Consider the following 17,604-nt stretch of genomic DNA (forward strand, 5'->3'; position numbering starts at 1 on the left):
GCAGGGACTGACAGACGTGGCATGAGTTTTCAGTGCCGGGGACAAACAGTCAGCCTGGCTGGATGTTGAATGTCTGTTGAATATCCAACTTGGAAACTCATTTGACCTCTGTTTGGCATTTGGAGGTCACTCCAGCAGCACTGAGAGCAGTCTGAGTCAAACTACCTTTAGATAAATGTTGCAATTGTCAATGCCAACAAAGAAATGGACTCAAAAAACGCTATTAAAGTTATGTTAGCTTGATGCTAATATACATTGGCTTTGCTATTGACATGCTACTGATTAGCATTAGCAATTTCTCATGACGTTAACACCCACCAAATGAGTTAATTAAAACTATAACTAAGATGAATGTTAGTATCAGACAGCTGGTGCATAATAAATCCAATATATACTGTATTAACACTTTTTTGGGCGCAACAAAAAACATTATGAATTTACACTACAGCCATCTAGCGTACTGGACTTGCAAATGTAAATAAAGCTACATGTAAATGATGATATGAAAACAAAAAAAACAAAACAAAGGGTAACGAAAGGACCGCAATTATCAATAATAATCTTATTTTTAAACATTGCAATATAAATTTATCACAATCAAAATGATTAACACACACAAAAGTACCAAAAAGTCGTACTGTTGAGGCTTGGTATTGATTTGGAGGTAGTGGAATGTGTTCCGAATCAGTTGAAATGTGAACAGTACCCATCCCTACCAGCAAGTGTTGTTGTATTGGAAACTAATTTACAAACACAACTTCATCACACACAATACTCCACTATGGAATTGTTCTTATATTAAAATGAGAAACAAATCCATCTCTGAACAGCAATGGTTTGAAAAAGGCATTTGGTCACTGATGTACTTATTGACTGATAAAAATAGTTTATTATTTGAAGATTTCATTAAGTACAACCTGGAACAAGAAAAAAACTCATAACTTAAAATGTTCCATTCTTTCTAAGGCAAAAGACTTAATTTAAGAAAAAAAAAGACGGAATTGACCACTTAAAGTAATATTTTGGATGTTGTTTTGCAATTGAAGACAACACTTGTTCGATCTGTGATTGGGAAACACAATAAACAGTTTATTTTAAGAATGTATGCAAAGTAAATCTCTGTGGGATGATGTACAATATTGGCTTTTGTCTGACACTCCAAACTTTGACTGATATTGATGTTGTTTTGGGGATGTTAAAAAAGAACATAAAAAACAGTAAAACAAATGTTTAAAACACAATATATATAATACATCCACAAATGTAAGTTTGTAAAAACAAAACCATCATTTCACAAAAAAAAAATTCTGCCATTTTCTCTCACTTTTATACTGCATAAAGGTCTGGGGACATACATATAAAACAATCACAACACAATCATCATAATACAGAGTAATGACGATAATGAATAAAAATGATTATAGAGACCCAACAAATGGTTTAAAAAGACACATTTTAAAATTGTATGAAAGACAACTGTTTAAATGATGTATAAAGTAAATAACAATATGCTTCCTGAAGTGGTCCAGAAGATGTTTCAGATGTGAACCAGTACATATGTATATCATATAAAGGTGATAATCTATGGGATTATTAACAATTAAAAATACAATATTTCATATAAAATTGTATGATGAATATACAGGATATATATAATTATATATATATAAATATATATATATATATATATATATATATATATATATGTGTGTGTGTGTGTGTGTGTGTGTGTGTGTGTGTGTGTGTGTGTGTGTGTGTGTATACATACACACAAAATGTTTATTGCATGTAAAATATGTATTGTACTGTTTACTATCTAATCTACTCAAATTGTTCTGTCCATTTTTTAATAAAAGTACACAATGTTGCATATTAATGCATGTGCTTGACTGATAAAATCATTAATATAAAATATCTAATCTATGAATGTGGAAGCATATTAAAAAGATTGTTACACAAACAACAATGTCACACATGTTATATGTGCTGATGTTGTTAGAAAGTCAAAATGAAAGTCTGGACAGTTTATTTCAAATCCTGCGGTTTCATTTGCTGCTGCTGTTCTCACCAGCACACTTGTGTTTCTTACACTGGTACTTAGAAGACAATCTTTCACCACACACACTGCAACTCAACACTTTCTCTCCTGGGTGTCTTCTCATGTGTGCTACAAGGTTTGATCCTTCACAAAAGCTTCTGTTACAGATTGAACAGGAATGGGACTTCTCTCCAGTGTGTGTTCTAGTGTGTACTTTCAAACACCAGTTTTCTGTAAAACCTTTACCACAGATTGACCGGGAAAACGGTTTTTCACCAGTGTGTGTTCTCATGTGCACTTTCAACCATCGACTTTCTGTAAAACCTTTACCACAGATTGAACAGACAAAAGGTTTTTCACCAGTGTGTGTTCTCATGTGTACTTTTAAAAGGGGACTTTGTACAAAACCTTTACCACATTCTGAGCAAGAAAAAGGTTTTTCACCAGTGTGTTCTCATGTGTACTTTCAAATGTTTACTTTGAACAAAATCTTTACCACATTCTGAGCAAGAAAAAGGTTTTTCACCAGTGTGTGTTCTCATGTGTCTTTTCAAATTTTGACTTTCTGTAAAACCTTTACCACAGGTTGTACAGGAAAAAGGTTTTTCACCAGTGTGTGTTCTCATGTGTATTTTCACATCTGTACTTTGTGTAAAACCTTTACCACAGGTTGAACAGACAAAATGTTTTTTACCACTGTGTATTCTCATGTGCAATTTCAAACTCCAACTTTGTGTAAAACCATTACCACATATTGAACAGATAAAAGGTTTTTCTCCAGTGTGTGTTCTCATGTGTCTTTTCAGACGACAATGGTATTTAAAGGTTTTGTGACAGTGAAAAGATGTGAAGTGAGTGTTGTCAGTGTGACATGTCTTATCATCTTTAGAGTCTTCATCATCAGTGTCAGGAGAGTGTGACGTTGTGTCCTCACTATCTGATAGTGGAGCTAAGAGCTTGTCTGCTTGTGATCCTCCACAGTGGTCTCCATCAGCTTCTGTTGTCATGTGTTGTGTTGAGCTGCTGCTTGGAGGCTCCCCCCCTCCCCTCTCCTCACTTTCACCTTTCACCTCATCACCTTCACTCTTCACAGGGACACCAGTCACTGGCATCTTGGTGACATCAACCTCCTCCAGTCCTTCAAGATGCTCTCCCTGCTGATTGATGCTGTGTTCTTCCTCTTCCTCTTTATTGTGAGGGGTCAGTGGGTCCTCCTCTTCTTCCTTAATGTGTGGGCTCTGTGGATCCACCGCTTCCTCTTTAAACTGGGGGATTAGTGGGTTTTCCTCTTCCTTTTTAAAATGGGAGATCTGAAGGTATTCCTCTTCCTTCTTAATGTGGGAGGGCTGTGGCTCCTCCGTCTGCATCCTGAAGCTCCACTTCTGTTGCTGAGGGTGAAGATGTTCTTCACAGACGTCTGCAAGACAAACACAGCATCTCTGCTCAGTCACACAATGCGTTCAGTACTTTTACATCCACTTAGGAAAAACAAGTTATCGTATGAACTGTCTTGAAATCTCAGTGACGCAGAAAAACGCTGCTCTTACAACATTATTCACAGGAAAAGAAAAACAAACCAGGTTGATTGATTGGTTGATTAATTGATACTTTTATTAGTAGATAGCACAGTACAGTACATATTCCGTACAATTGACCACTAAATGGTAACACCCCAATAAGTTTTTCAACTTGTTTAAGTCGGGGTCCACGTTAATCAATTCATGGACAGAACTTTTTCATATGGATAGACAACATAGTTTAAAGGGATTTTGTAATATATTATTTCACATATAAATATTAACAGAACAATTTTAAAACAGACTACACAGGCTCCTAATTTAGTTGCTGAAATATGCAGTAAAATATTAAATGATAAATAATGATAAATGGGTAGAGGTGCAACGGTACGTGTATTTGTATTGAACCGTTGTGGTACGGAGGTTTCGGTTCGGTTCGGAGGTGAACCGATCCGACACGGACATATAAGTAGCGCCGCACGTTGTGTAAATAATGCACACCGAGGCACCATGAATTGATTTACGTGGACCCCGACTTAAACAAGTTGAAAAACTTATTCGGGTGTTGTACAGAATATGTACTGTACTGTGCAATCTACTAATAAAAGTTTCAATCAATCAAAAAAACAACAACACACGGCATGCTAGCAACGACTGGGATATGATAGACTGACCACACCTCCTCTTTTCACGAGATATGTCCTCTTTATGGAGCTGTCCAGGTGGAGTTTCTTAAATGCCTCGAATGTCCGGCATTTTAAGTTATGGTTGCGTGTATTTTCAATGTACGTTCAGGGTTAAGAAGGGGTTAAAAACAAAACAAAAAGTGGTGCACGCAGCAGCATTCGTGAGGGAGGGCCAGAGAGAGCGAGAGAGTTATGATAAACGCGCATTCGTCGCCAGGCTCTGATTTTTATCCTTTGATTAATCAGATTTAATTTTTTATTATCTATAGCAGGGGTGTCAAAAGTGTGCCCTGGAGGCCATTTGCGGTACACAGCTAATGTTTTAAAGGCCCACAGCACATTCTAAAAATACTATTAAAATAAACAAAAACATAAACAAAAGTGAAATAAAAGAGCTTAAAGGCTAAATGTAATTTAGAAAAAGTTGCAACGTTGAGTAATAAAACTAAGCTGTTTTTTTTTCTTTCAAACTGTCATTGCTTAAAACATAATATTGAATCAAAATCTATTTTATTATGAATTATATCCAAGTTTCCCAATACTTCACATCAAATATTCCACTAAGAAAAATATTTTTGGTGGAAGATTTAGCAAATGTGTTAAATAAATAATTAAAAAATGTATATTTTGTTTTTTTCTTACTGTACCGAAAATGAACCGAACCGTGACCTCTGAACCGAGGTACGTACCGAACCGAAATTTTTGTGTACTGTTACACCTCTATAAATGGGTTTTACTTATATAGCGCTTTTCTACCTTCAAGGTACTCAAAGCGCTTTGACACTACTTCCACATTTACCCATTCACACACACATTCACACACTGATGGAAGGAGCTGCCATGCAAGGTGCTAACCAGCACCCATCAGGAGCAAGGGTGAAGTGTCTTGCTCAGGACACAATGGACGTGACGAGGTTAGTACTAGGTGGGGATTGAACCAGGGACCCTCGAGTTGCGCACGGCCACTCTCCCACTGTGCCACGCCGTCCCTATTATTACATCATTCCCAGGATTATTTTCTCAAATAAAGTAACCAGATATTAACAGTAAATAAACAAGTACATTAATAATAATTGTTTTGACAAAATAATACAATTAGAAATGACACAATATGTTACTGCATATGTCAGCTGCCAAATTAAGAGCCTTTGTAAACAGTTTTGAAATTCTTCTATCATCAATCATATACCAAATGATATATCGTGACATATATTGTTATTAGGATATAGATTTGAGGTCATATCGCTCATACCAAACATTGGTTTGCCGAGTCATTTTGTTTAGCCCACCAAATATATTTATTTTTTTATAATCTTCAGATGTGTGTGTATTAAGGGTGTAACGGTACGTGTATTTGTATTGAACTGTTTCGGTACGGGGGTTTGGGTTCGGTCCGGTGGTGTATCGAACAAGTTTCCACACGGACATATTAAGTAGCGCACCACACGTTGTGTCAACAATGCACACTGAGGCACAACACACAGCATGCTAGCAATGACCGGGCTACTACAAAGTGTAAAATCCAGAGCTGAAAGACACTCCTGCCTCGTTAAGATCTCCCGTTTGGGAACACTTCGGCTACGCAGTGCGATACAACAATGGGTAACATGGCTTCAACGAAGAGAAAGACGAACAAACGCAGCTCCCACTGCATTCAAGCAGCTTCTACTCGGCAACTCAGGCAGGGCTAAAGCAATAACAAATGCCGTTGATGTTTTTACAGCAGCAGATTTAAGACCATATTGCATTAAAAACTAGATTTTGACACACTTCTATGGTGGAGAAACAATGAGCCCATTTATCCTCTTACTGCCAAGTTAGCCAGGTACTACCTTGCCATACCTGCGACCTCCGTGTCCAGCGAAAGGGTATTTTTCACAGTTGGGGACATTGTAACTGCAAGCAGGTCTGCTCTTTCTGCAGACAATGTGGATAAACGGATTTTTCTGGCAGAAAACATGAAAATTGAGTGAAAGTCACCAGGTTAAAATGGTGGGGATGGCTGAAGAAAAGTTAATCTGAGGCTGAGTTGACTTTAAACTGTTTAATGTTGCACTTTTTGTATGTAGAAGTAAAGTTTTGTCATTGTATTTAATCTGAGCAACAACTTGAAGCAGTTTAATGTTGCACTTTATACGTGAAAATGTTACACTTTATATGTAGAAAGGTTTTGTGTATATATATATATATATATATATATATATATATATATATATATATATATATATATATATATATGTATATGTATATGTATATATATATATATATATATATATAGATATATATATATATATATATATCTATATATCTATGTATATCTGTCCAGAGTCAGAACCTGGGGTGGACCGCTCAACTGTGCAACGGTTGGGGACATCTCTGCGTTACTGACCTGTCTGCGCTCGGGATGGTCTCTGTCTGGCCCCACTATGGACTGGACTCTCACTATTATGTTAGAAACTGGCTGGCCTTGGAACGCCTCGGGATCCCCTAGAAAGAGCTGTATGAAGTGGCTGGAGAAAGGAAAGGCTGGGCTTCCCTACTTAGGCTGCTGGCCCCGCGACCCGACCTCAGATAAGCAGAAGAAGATAGATGGATGGATGTGTAACACAATTTGATGTTTCTAGAAAACTGTGTCCAGTAGTTGATGTTGTCGCTCCTTCTCCTCTTTTGTTGAACAAAGTTCCTCCTCTTATTCTGTTGTCGTTTTTTTTTTTTTTTTTTTACATCACAAATATTTCTTCAACGGCAGCAGTTAGTCGCTGAGTCACCAACACTCACATCATTTGTAACGTAGACATGTTCACACAATAAAAACACTTTACACTTACATTGGATCTCTGCTTTGATGTGTCGATCACTTCCGCCTCTCTTTGTTAGCAGCTAACAAGCTAAGCTAACCAGCAGGCTAGGCTAGCACGTCAAAGTGCACTCAGACTAATGTATCCGCATACAAACAATTAATAAGGACGTTTACCGCGTTAAACGACACACCTGTGCACATGTACGTTGTAATTAAGACCTAGAAACCATAATAACCAAAACAACGTATTCTCCGCCAGACGCCATCTTGTTTTGTGCTTCCTCCTGTGTGACGTCATCGAGGTGTTGTCAACCGCGGAACAAATGTTGGCCAAACACGTGTTTCACTGGGACAATAGTGAGTGGTGCACGCTTCCTTCAAACACGTGTTTCACTGGGACAATAGTGAGTGGTGCACACTTTCTTCAAACACGTGTTTCACTGGGACAATAGTGAGTGGCGCACACTTCCTTCAAACACGTGTTTCACTAGGACAATAGTGAGTGGTACACACTTCCTTCAAACACGTGTTTCACTGGGACAATAGTGAGTGGTGCACACTTCCTTCAAACACGTGTTTCACTGGGACAATAGTAGGTGGTGCACACTTCCTTCAAACACGTGTTTCACTGGGACAATAGTGAGTGGCGCACACTTCCTTCGCCCGGCCACAGAAGACAAAAAAGAGTTGCTGGTGTAACAATAGGAAGAATATATTCCACTCCTCTCTTGTACACGCGGCTTATGAGGTAATATACATGATATATTTTCATATTATTTATCTTATTTACCTCATATGTTGTTCGAAGCTAACGTGCTAGCTATAGCCCGCTAGCAGGCCTTTGTAGCAAATGCGAGCGTTTTTTTTTTTGAGGAGTGTATTTTATATGTTCTCTATGAGAATTATATTGACTTATTTAATACTTTAACTGTTTTTTGTTTTTTTTAGGAGTGTATTTTATATGTTCTCTATGAGAATTATATTGACTTATTTAATACTTTAACTGTTTTTTTGTTGTATATTACAGTCACGCTTAACATCATTGAATATTTGTTACTAGAAAGAAACGAACGTCTCGAAATTTAAGTCTGGAATAAGTCACATGGTATAATAATAATAATAATAATAATAATACATTTTATTTGGTATAGCGCTTTTCAGTGTACTCAAAGATGCTTTACAGGATGAACAAAAAATATTATTGTTATTGTAATGACAGTGTAATATAATGTATTATTGCAGTGGTCTGCTTTATATTGGTGTCAACTTTATTAGCAATAAATACAAATGATATTTGCACGCACTTCTATTCCCTTGATAACATCCATCCATACCTTTTCTACCGCTTGTCCCTATTTGGTGTTGCGAGGGGGGGGGGGTGTTGGAGCCTATAGCTCAGCTGCATTGGGTGGACATATCATGGAAATTAAATCAACTGATATTTGTTATTACGAATACACTATTTGCACAATTGTAAGTGATTAATCCGCTCGACATCCATTGCTTTCCTCCTCTCTAAGGTTCTCATAGTCATCATTGTCACCGATGTCCCACTGGGTGTGAGTTTTCCTTGCCCTTATGTGGGCCTACCGAGGATGTCGTGGTGGTTTGTGCAGCCCTTTGAGACACTAGTGATTTAGGGCTATATAAGTGAACATTGATTGATTGATTGATAATGCTTATTCAGTCAGACTAAAATAAATATTTAATTAAATAAATGTTAAATATTAAAAATAGCTTTAATATACTGCACACAAAATGAATTTGCATCAATATTTTGTTTGTAGTCGAATCATGAGGTACCCAAATATTCTAAAAATATGTTGATATTTATAAATTTGTATATATCTATATATATATATATATATACTTGTTGGCAATTGTTACACGTGCTTCACTGCACTTCTGTTTTTTTTCCGTTGGTTTTAAGAATGTTGCTTTCGCAGAAGGAAGAACAAGGAGAGGATATTGCGCGTAAAAGTAAAGCCAACCGACCACAGCTCTGTAGTCCTGGTCACCGTTGACGTGAGGTGGGACTATTTTGGAGGTGCACGTCAAGGTTGGCTGGTAGGTTGGTAGTGGGAGGAGCCAGTTGGCGTCACTTGATGCTGCAGCACAATGACACTTTTATACGTGCAGACTGACTTCATGCAGTCGTGACGGTATTAAAATCCCAGCAGGAGGTTTTCTATAAGTTGTTACTTTTTAATCAATAATTAATGTAAATGCAGGAAACAGGATCAATAACACAATTCATAATAATCAATAACTGATGATTATTCCATGTGTAGAAGAACATCACCACAAAGTGGTGTCAGTCCACTTGGAAAATATTATATTTGATAGACAAAACATATTTGACACATCTGAGCTGAAGTTTGTTTGTGTTGTCTTGCGGACGTCCAACAGATGAACGCTCGTCAAGAAGAACGTCCCCTTCAGCAGCAGGAGGATCCACAGCCCCCCCACATTAAAGAGGAATAGGAGGAAGTGTGGATCAGTCAGGAGGGAGAGTGTCCTGTAGGGCAGGAGGAGGCTGATGTCAGCAAGTTTCCACTGACTGTTGTCTCTGTGAAGACTGAAGAGCATGAAGACAAACCACCTGAGTCCTCACAGCTTCATCACAGTCCAAGTAAGCACAACATCCACATATCATCTAATACAATGTTTGTGACACATGTTCATCCGGGGGACACATTTATCACTAAAGATGGAGATATACTTGCTTTTTAAAGGCCTGCTAAAATTAGATTCTATGTGTCATACTTGATCATTTCATGATATTGCCATATTTTTGCTGAAAGGATTTAGTAGAGAACATCCACGATAAAGTTTGCAACTTTTGGTGCAGACGATGACATCACAAGTGTGGGGGCTCCTCAAATATTCACATTGATTTTAATGGGAGCCTCCAACAAAAACAGCTATTTGGACCGAGAAAACGACAATTTCCCCATTAATTTGAGCGAGGATGAAAGATTTGTGTTTGAGGATATTAATAGCGACGGACTAGAAAAATAATAATAATTTTAAAAAAAAGTTATGTTTTTAGAGATATTTATTAGGATAATTCTGGGAAATCCCTTATCTTTCTATTGTGTTGCTAGTGTTTTAGTGAGTTAAATAGTACCTGATAGTCGGAGGTGTACGTCCACGGGTGTCTTGACGCGCTGTGTCTAAGGGGAGTCGACGGCAGCTTTATGGATGGCACAAGCTCAGCATTTCTCCAGGTAAGAAGCAACTTTTTACCACAATTTTCTCAGAGAAACCTGTTGGTTGACATTCGGTTGGGATCCATGTTCGCTGTGATCCATAGGAAAGTTTCACTTCCGGGAATTCTAAACAAGGACTCATCGTGTGTTTGTGTGGCTAAAGGCTAGAGCTTCCCAATTCCATCTTTCTACTGTGACTTCTCCAATATTAAGTGAACAAATTGCAAAAGATTCAGCAACACAGATGTCCAAAATACTGTGTAATTATGCGGTTAAAGCAGACGACTTTTAGCTGTGTGTGTGTGCAGCGCTCATACTTCCTAAAAACCCGTGACGTCTTGCGTACACGTCATCAATACACGACGTTTTGAAGACGAAACTCCCGGTAAATTTAAAATTGCAATTTAGTAAACTAAAGCGGCCGTATTGGCATGTGTTGCAATGTTAATATTTCATCATTGATATATAAACTATCAGACTGCGTGGTCGCTAGTAGTGGCTTTCAGTAGGCCTTTAACACCACCATTTAAAAACGAATGCTTATCAATCATGTGAATTATGTTTATATAGCGCTTTTCTCTAGTGACTCAAAGCGTTTTTACATAGTGAAACCTAATATCTGAATTACTGTCAGGGGGTGTTGTTGCTGAACCCCAAGATGCAGAGATGGCGGCAGGCATTGTGCAGGAAAACATGATTTAATTTAACACTAAAACTGAACAAACAAAAGGGTACAAACAAAAGGCGCGCACAAGGCGGAGAACAAACTTGGCTATGAACAAAACTAGCACAAAGGCTAACTGGGGACTAAAAGCAAAAACACTTACTGTGACACGAAGGAACTATGACATGAGCAGAGTGAACAGAAGTAGACACAGCTACAACGATTAGTATAAATGACATTGACAGGTAGTGGTGACATCCACACGACACGACAATAATCCAGCACTGACTGGTGGGGAAGGCAGCTTTAAATAGTATCTGGCTGATTGACACCAGGTGTGGCCAGGTGCCAATCAGCCACAGCTGGGGAGACAAAGCACTCAGGGAAACAACCAGGAAACAGATAAATAATGGCGCTGACAGGAAATACTACACACAGAGGAAAAACTAAAACACAACCAAACTGTCAGGGGCAAGCCGGACAGTTACGGAGCAGGTGGGTAAAGAGTCTTGCCCAAGGACACAATGGCAGTGACTAGGATGGCAGAAGCGGGGATCGAACCTGGAACCCTCAAGTTACTGGCACGGCCACACTTCCAACCGACAGAGCGCTCGCTCCCGCTGACATGCCGGTCTTCAAGTGACGGCGTGATAAGAACGCACCGTCACAATAAACAAAACAAAACACTGGCGGAAAGTGATATTCGTTAAAAAAAAAAACAAGCAAACTGGAGTTTTGACCCACAGAAGGCAGTTTGGTTGCATGTCCATTGGCAAGTTTCACTGCAATAAGGCGCTTTTGGTTGTTGACCACCCCTCTTGACAAAATTGGTGCAGTTCAGCTAAATGTGTTGGTTTTCTGACATAGACTTGTTTCTTCAGCATTGTCCACACGTTTAAGTCAGGACTTTGGGAAGGCCATTCTAAAACCTTCATTCTAGCCTGATTTAGACATTCCTTGACCACTTTTGACGTGTTTGGGGTCATTGCCCTGTTGGAACGCCCAACAGCATCCAAGACCCAACCTCCAGGCTGATGATTTTAGCTTGTCCTGAAGAATTTGGAGATAATCCTCCTTTTACATTGTCCCATTTAAAGCAGCAGTTCCATTGGCAGCAAAACGGACCCAGAGAATAATACTACCACCACCAAGCTTGATGGTGGGAATGGTGGTCCTGGGATTAAAGGCCTCACCTTTTCTCCTCCAAACATATTCCTGGGTATTGTGGCCAAACAGCTCAATTTGATATTCATCTGACATGGACGGAGCTAAGATCTTCTGGAGGAAAGTTCTGTGAAATACCCCAAAATAACTTGTAGTGTCTTGTTAATTTATAGCCAAAAATGTTTTTATTTTATAGATATTTTCAAAGCAGAAACATTTCCTTAGGGTCCTCTGGCACCCCATAGGGGACCCGTAAGGTCTGGGCCTCTTAAGACCTCACTGTAGGTGCTAATCGACCTGTTTCTTCACCTTTTTACCGAATTTGAAAGCAAAAGAGTCCACAAATAACCGAATCGTAAAGCAGAATTGAAAATGAAATCTGAATTGGTAAAATCTTATCAATATCGCTCCTGACATGTGACTGAAAAAAAGATGGACTCCTCTCGACCATGTTTGTCTTCCTGTGTCCTGCAGACGTCTGTGAAGAACATCTTCTCTCTGAGCAACAGAAGTGGAGCTTCAGGATGGGCAAGGAGGAGCCACAGCCCTTCCACATTAAGGAGGAAGAGAAGGCGCCACATACATTGCAAATGCAAAGGGAAGAAAATAACCCACTGACCCCGCATTTTAAAGAGGAAGAGGAGGAACACAGCATCAGTCAAGAATGGTTGGAGAAGTTCCATTTGATTGTGAAGAGTGAAGATGATGAGGTGAAAGGTGAAAGTGAGGAGAGGGGAGGGGGGGAGCCTCCAAGCAGCAGCTCAACACAACACATGACAACAGAAGCTGATGGAGACCACTGTGGAGGATCACAAGCAGACAAGCTCTTAGCTCCACTATCAGATAGTGAGGACACAACGTCACACTCTCCTGACACTGATGATGAAGACTCTAAAGATGATAAGACATGTCACACGGACAACACTCACTTCGCATGTTCTCACTGTCACAAAACTTTTAAGTACCATTGTCGTCTGGTAAGACACATGAGAACACACACTGGGGAAAAACCTTTTTCATGTTCAATCTGTCGTAAATGTTTTACTTTAAAGCACAATTTCAAAGTACACATGAGAATACATACTGGAGAACAACCTTTTTCCTGCTCAGTATGTGGTAAAAGATTTGTATTAAATCAAAGTTTAAAACTACACATGACAACACACACTGGAGAAAAACCTTGTTCATGTTCAATTTGCGGTAAAGATTTTACTCAAAAGCACAATTTTAAAGCACACATGAGAACACACACTGGAGAAAAACCTTTTACATGTTCAATCTGCGGTAAAGATTTTACTCAAAGGTACCAATTCAAAGCACACATGAGAATACACACGGGAGAGAAACCTTTTTCCTGCTCAGAATGTGGTAAAAGTTATGTCATAAATCGAAGTTTAAAAGTACACATGAGAAGACACCCAGGTGAGAAAGTGTTGAGTTGCAGTGTGTGTGGTGAAAGATTGTCTTCTAAGTACCAGTGTAAGAAACACAAGTGTGCTGGTGAGAACAGCAGCAGCAAATGAAACTGCAGGATTTGAAATAAACTGTAAAAACTTTAAGTTTAAGTAACATCAGCACAAGTAACATGTGTGACATAATAATTTGGAACAACATATGCTGCCATTTAAGCGCCATCTTTTTCATGGACACCCCTGTTTATTTCAGCAAGACAATGCCAAGCCACATTCAACATATGTTACAACAGCGTGGCTTCGTAAAACAAAGAGTGCGGGTACTTTCCTGGCCTACCTGCAGTCCAGACCTGTCTCCCATGGAAAATGTGTGGCGCATTATGAAGCGTAAAATACAACAGCGGAGACCCTGGACTGTTGAACGACTCAAACTCTACATAAAACAAGAATGGGAAAGAATTCCACTTTCAAAGCTTCAACAATTAGTTTCCTCAGTTCCTTAACGTTTATTGAGTGTTGTTAAAAGAAAAGGTGATGTAACACAGTGGTGAACATGCCCTTTCCCAACTACTTTGGCACGTGTTGCAGCCATGAAATTTTAAGTTAATTATCTTCAAAAAAATAATAAAAATTATGAGTTTGAACATCAAATATCTTGTCTTTGTAGTGCATTAAATTGAATATGGGTTGAAAAGGATTTGCAAATCATTGTATTCTGTTTTTATTTACCTCTAACACAATTTCCCAACTCATATGGAAACAGGGTTTGTATGTCCCTGGACCTTTATGCAATAAACAATGTATGATTCAAATACAATTGGGTACAATAAATGTAGTTAATATTTGTGGGGATGTTTTTTATTCTATTTGTTATCGCAGTCAATTTTTAAATGTTTTCTTTATATGACTTACATGTAGTTTCCAGCTTACTTCATCATGTAGACTAACTCAGCCTGGAGGATGTGTGTAATGTTGAGATGTATTGGAGATGACTTGGTTTGTTTGGATGTTGTCAACCTGTCAATTGTTCAATTTAAACTATTAATGTTGTCAGATCTCACGAGAGAAACAAGCAACCAGCTCTATTACTTCTTCTTCTTACTGGCAGTTTGCAGCCATGACTTGAAAGGTTCATACTGCTATACCTTCAAGGTACTCAAAGGGCTTTGACACTATTTCCACATTCACCCATTCACACACACATTCACACATTGATGGCGGGAGCTGCCATGCAAGGCAATAACCACGACTCATCAGGAGCAAGGGTGAACTGTCTTGCCCAAGGACACAACGGACGTGACGAGGTTGGTAGAAGGTGGGGATCGAACCAGGAACCCTCAGGTTGCTGGCACGGCCACTCTCCCAACCGCGCCAATCCCTTTCGGTGTTTTGTGCAACTGACTCTGACTTTGTCTTATCTCTCTATTTTTGAGGTAAAACTCTGGAGCTTTTGAAGTGTATTTCTGGTCTTGTCATCCTCGTGCGGCCAGAAGGGCGACACGGCAGAGCGACTGGATCCAAACAGACGTCGGAGACGCTTTACTGAAACAAAAGTCGCTTAATTACCAGAGAGCGTGATTTACACAGGACTGCAGTTCCTGGGAGGAGGTCAGGTCAAATATGGAGGACTCCTCTCCTGGAGAAGCCAAAGCATCGTTTTTTATGTTCCTTCTTTCACTGTCTGGGTGTGCGCTAAAGCTAAACAACACCACCTGACCACAGAAGGAGATGTTGGTGTGTAAATATCAAACTTATATATTAATGACATATTTACATCTGGGCATTTGGACATTGCTTGTGGGGTTCCACAGGGAGCCGTTCTTGGTCCCAAGTTATTTAACTTATATATTAATGACATATTTACATCTGGGCATTTGGACATTGCTTGTGGGGTTCCACAGGGATCCCTTCTTGGTCCCAAGTTATTTAACTTATATATTAATGACATATTTACATCTGGGCATTTGGACATTGCTTGTGGGGTTCCACAGGGAGCCGTTCTTGGTCCCAAGTTATTTAACTTATATATTAATGACATATTTACATCTGGGCATTTGGACATTGCTTGTGGGGTTCCACAGGGAGCCGTTCTTGTTATTTAACTTATATATTAATGACATATTTACATCTGGGCATTTGGACATTGCTTGTGGGGTTCCACAGGGAGCCGTTCTTGGTCCCAAGTTATTTAACTTATATATTAATGACATATTTACATCTGGGCATTTGGACATTGCTTGTGGGGTTCCACAGGGAGCCATTCTTGGTCCCAAGTTATTTAACTTATATATTAATGACATATTTACATCTGGGCATTTGGACATTGCTTGTGGGGTTCCACAGGGAGCCGTTCTTGGTCCCAAGTTATTTAACTTATATATTAATGACATATTTACATCCGGGCATTTGGACATTGCTTGTGGGGTTCCACAGGGAGCCGTTCTTGGTCCCAAGTTATTTAACTTATATATTAATGACATATTTACATCTGGGCATTTGGACATTGCTTGTGGGGTTCCACAGGGAGCCGTTCTTGGTCCCAAGTTATCTAACTTATATATTAATGACATATTTACATCTGGGCATTTGGACATTGCTTGTGGGGTTCCACAGGGAGCTGTTCTTGGTCCCAAGTTATTTAACTTATATATTAATGACATATTTACAGTATCAAATGTATTAAAATTAGTCATATTCTCAGACGACACTAATATTTTCTAATCTAACGATAATTATACAAATTTTGTACCCACCCTAAATAATGAACTTGCAAAATTAAAAACATGGTTAGATATAAACAAATGATCCCTTAATTTAAAGAAAACAAAAGTTATGTTATTCGGCTATTCCAATCCAGGACCAGCAATAAATATAGATGGCGTCATTCTAGAAACGGTGTCAGAAATTAAATTCTTAGGAGTCACTATTGATAATAAATGAAGCTGGAAACCACACATAAGAAGACATATACAAAGCAAAATCTCCAAAACCATCTCTATTATCAATAAATCCAAATTCTTCTTAAATGACACAGCTCTGCATTTATTATATTGTTCATTGGTCTTGCCATATCTAAATTACTGCATAGAAATCTAGGGCAACAACTACAAAACTTCACTACATCCCCTGGTTACACTCCAAAACAACTACAAAACTTCACTACATCCCCTGGTTACACTCCAAAACAACTACAAAACTTCACTACATCCCCTGGTTACACTCCAAAACAACTACAAAACTTCACTACATCCCCTGGTTACACTCCAAAACAACTACAAAACTTCACTACATCCCCTGGTTACACTCCAAAACAACTACAAAACTTCACTACATCCCCTGGTTACACTCCAAAACAACTACAAAACTTCACTACATCCCCTGGTTACACTCCAAAACAACTACAAAACTTCACTACATCCCCTGGTTACACTCCAAAACAACTACAAAACTTCACTACATCCCCTGGTTACACTCCAAAACAACTACAAAACTTCACTACATCCCCTGGTTACACTCCAAAACAACTACAAAACTTCACTACATCCCCTGGTTACACTCCAAAACAACTACAAAACTTCACTACATCCCCTGGTTACACTCCAAAACAACTACAAAACTTCACTACATCCCCTGGTTACACTCCAAAAACCTGCAATAAGAATTCTACACAAGGTGGGATATTGTGACCACACAAATATTTTATTTTTACAATCTAAATGATTAAAACTGCCTGATCTAGTTGATTTTAATACAGCTCAATTACTATTTAAAACCAACAAAAAGGTTCTACTTGCCATTATTCAAATACATTTCAAACACAGAGAAGGAGTTGATAATCTAAGGGGGTGTAGTATCTTTACTATTCCAACAGTAAGAACTACCAGGGAAAGTTTGTGTGTGTCCGTGTGTGGAGTGAAACTTTGGAAGGGATTGGATGTGGAGCTCAAGCAATGTTCAAATGTCCATCAGTTCAAAACAAGATACAAAAAAATGGTATGTGCAATGTATATGAATGTGAACATGGAGGCCTAAGTGTTAAACTCCATCACTGGCTAATAAGGATTATTGTTCTTATTATTATTATTGTTGTTATTATCATCATCATCATCAT

At 38.7% G+C, this 17,604-nt stretch overlaps 2 protein-coding genes across 5 annotated transcripts; one reads left to right on the forward strand and one right to left on the reverse strand.

Annotated features, from left to right (window-relative positions):
- Positions 1-1,696: 1,696 nt before the first annotated feature.
- LOC133547616 (oocyte zinc finger protein XlCOF8.4-like) lies at positions 1,697-7,356 on the reverse strand. 3 transcript variants are annotated; one of them, XM_061893232.1, is made up of 3 exons: positions 7,070-7,356; positions 6,631-6,807; positions 1,697-3,455 (listed from the first exon to the last, which is right to left on the reverse strand). In XM_061893232.1, the coding sequence occupies exon 3, from the start codon at positions 3,403-3,405 to the stop codon at positions 2,479-2,481; it is 927 nt and encodes a 308-aa protein (XP_061749216.1). In that variant the 5' UTR covers positions 3,406-3,455; positions 6,631-6,807; positions 7,070-7,356; the 3' UTR covers positions 1,697-2,478. The 3 variants fall into 3 exon arrangements, with proteins under 3 accessions (XP_061749216.1, XP_061749214.1, XP_061749215.1); XM_061893230.1 differs by lacking the exon at positions 6,631-6,807 and having other exon boundaries at positions 7,070-7,355; XM_061893231.1 differs by lacking the exon at positions 7,070-7,356 and having other exon boundaries at positions 6,631-7,010.
- Positions 7,357-7,656: 300 nt separating this feature from the next.
- Positions 7,657-14,144, forward strand: LOC133547615 (gastrula zinc finger protein XlCGF42.1-like). Of its 2 annotated transcripts, XM_061893228.1 has the most exons (3): positions 7,657-7,789; positions 9,451-9,673; positions 12,556-14,144. In XM_061893228.1, exon 3 carries the CDS (start codon positions 12,606-12,608, stop codon positions 13,602-13,604), a length of 999 nt encoding a protein of 332 aa, XP_061749212.1. In that variant the 5' UTR covers positions 7,657-7,789; positions 9,451-9,673; positions 12,556-12,605; the 3' UTR covers positions 13,605-14,144. The 2 variants fall into 2 exon arrangements, with proteins under 2 accessions (XP_061749212.1, XP_061749213.1); XM_061893229.1 differs by lacking the exon at positions 9,451-9,673 and having other exon boundaries at positions 7,665-7,789.
- Positions 14,145-17,604: the final 3,460 nt, after the last annotated feature.

This window comes from Nerophis ophidion, unplaced genomic scaffold (assembly GCF_033978795.1).
Source record: "Nerophis ophidion isolate RoL-2023_Sa unplaced genomic scaffold, RoL_Noph_v1.0 HiC_scaffold_136, whole genome shotgun sequence".
Classification (NCBI taxonomy): Eukaryota; Metazoa; Chordata; class Actinopteri; order Syngnathiformes; family Syngnathidae; genus Nerophis; species Nerophis ophidion.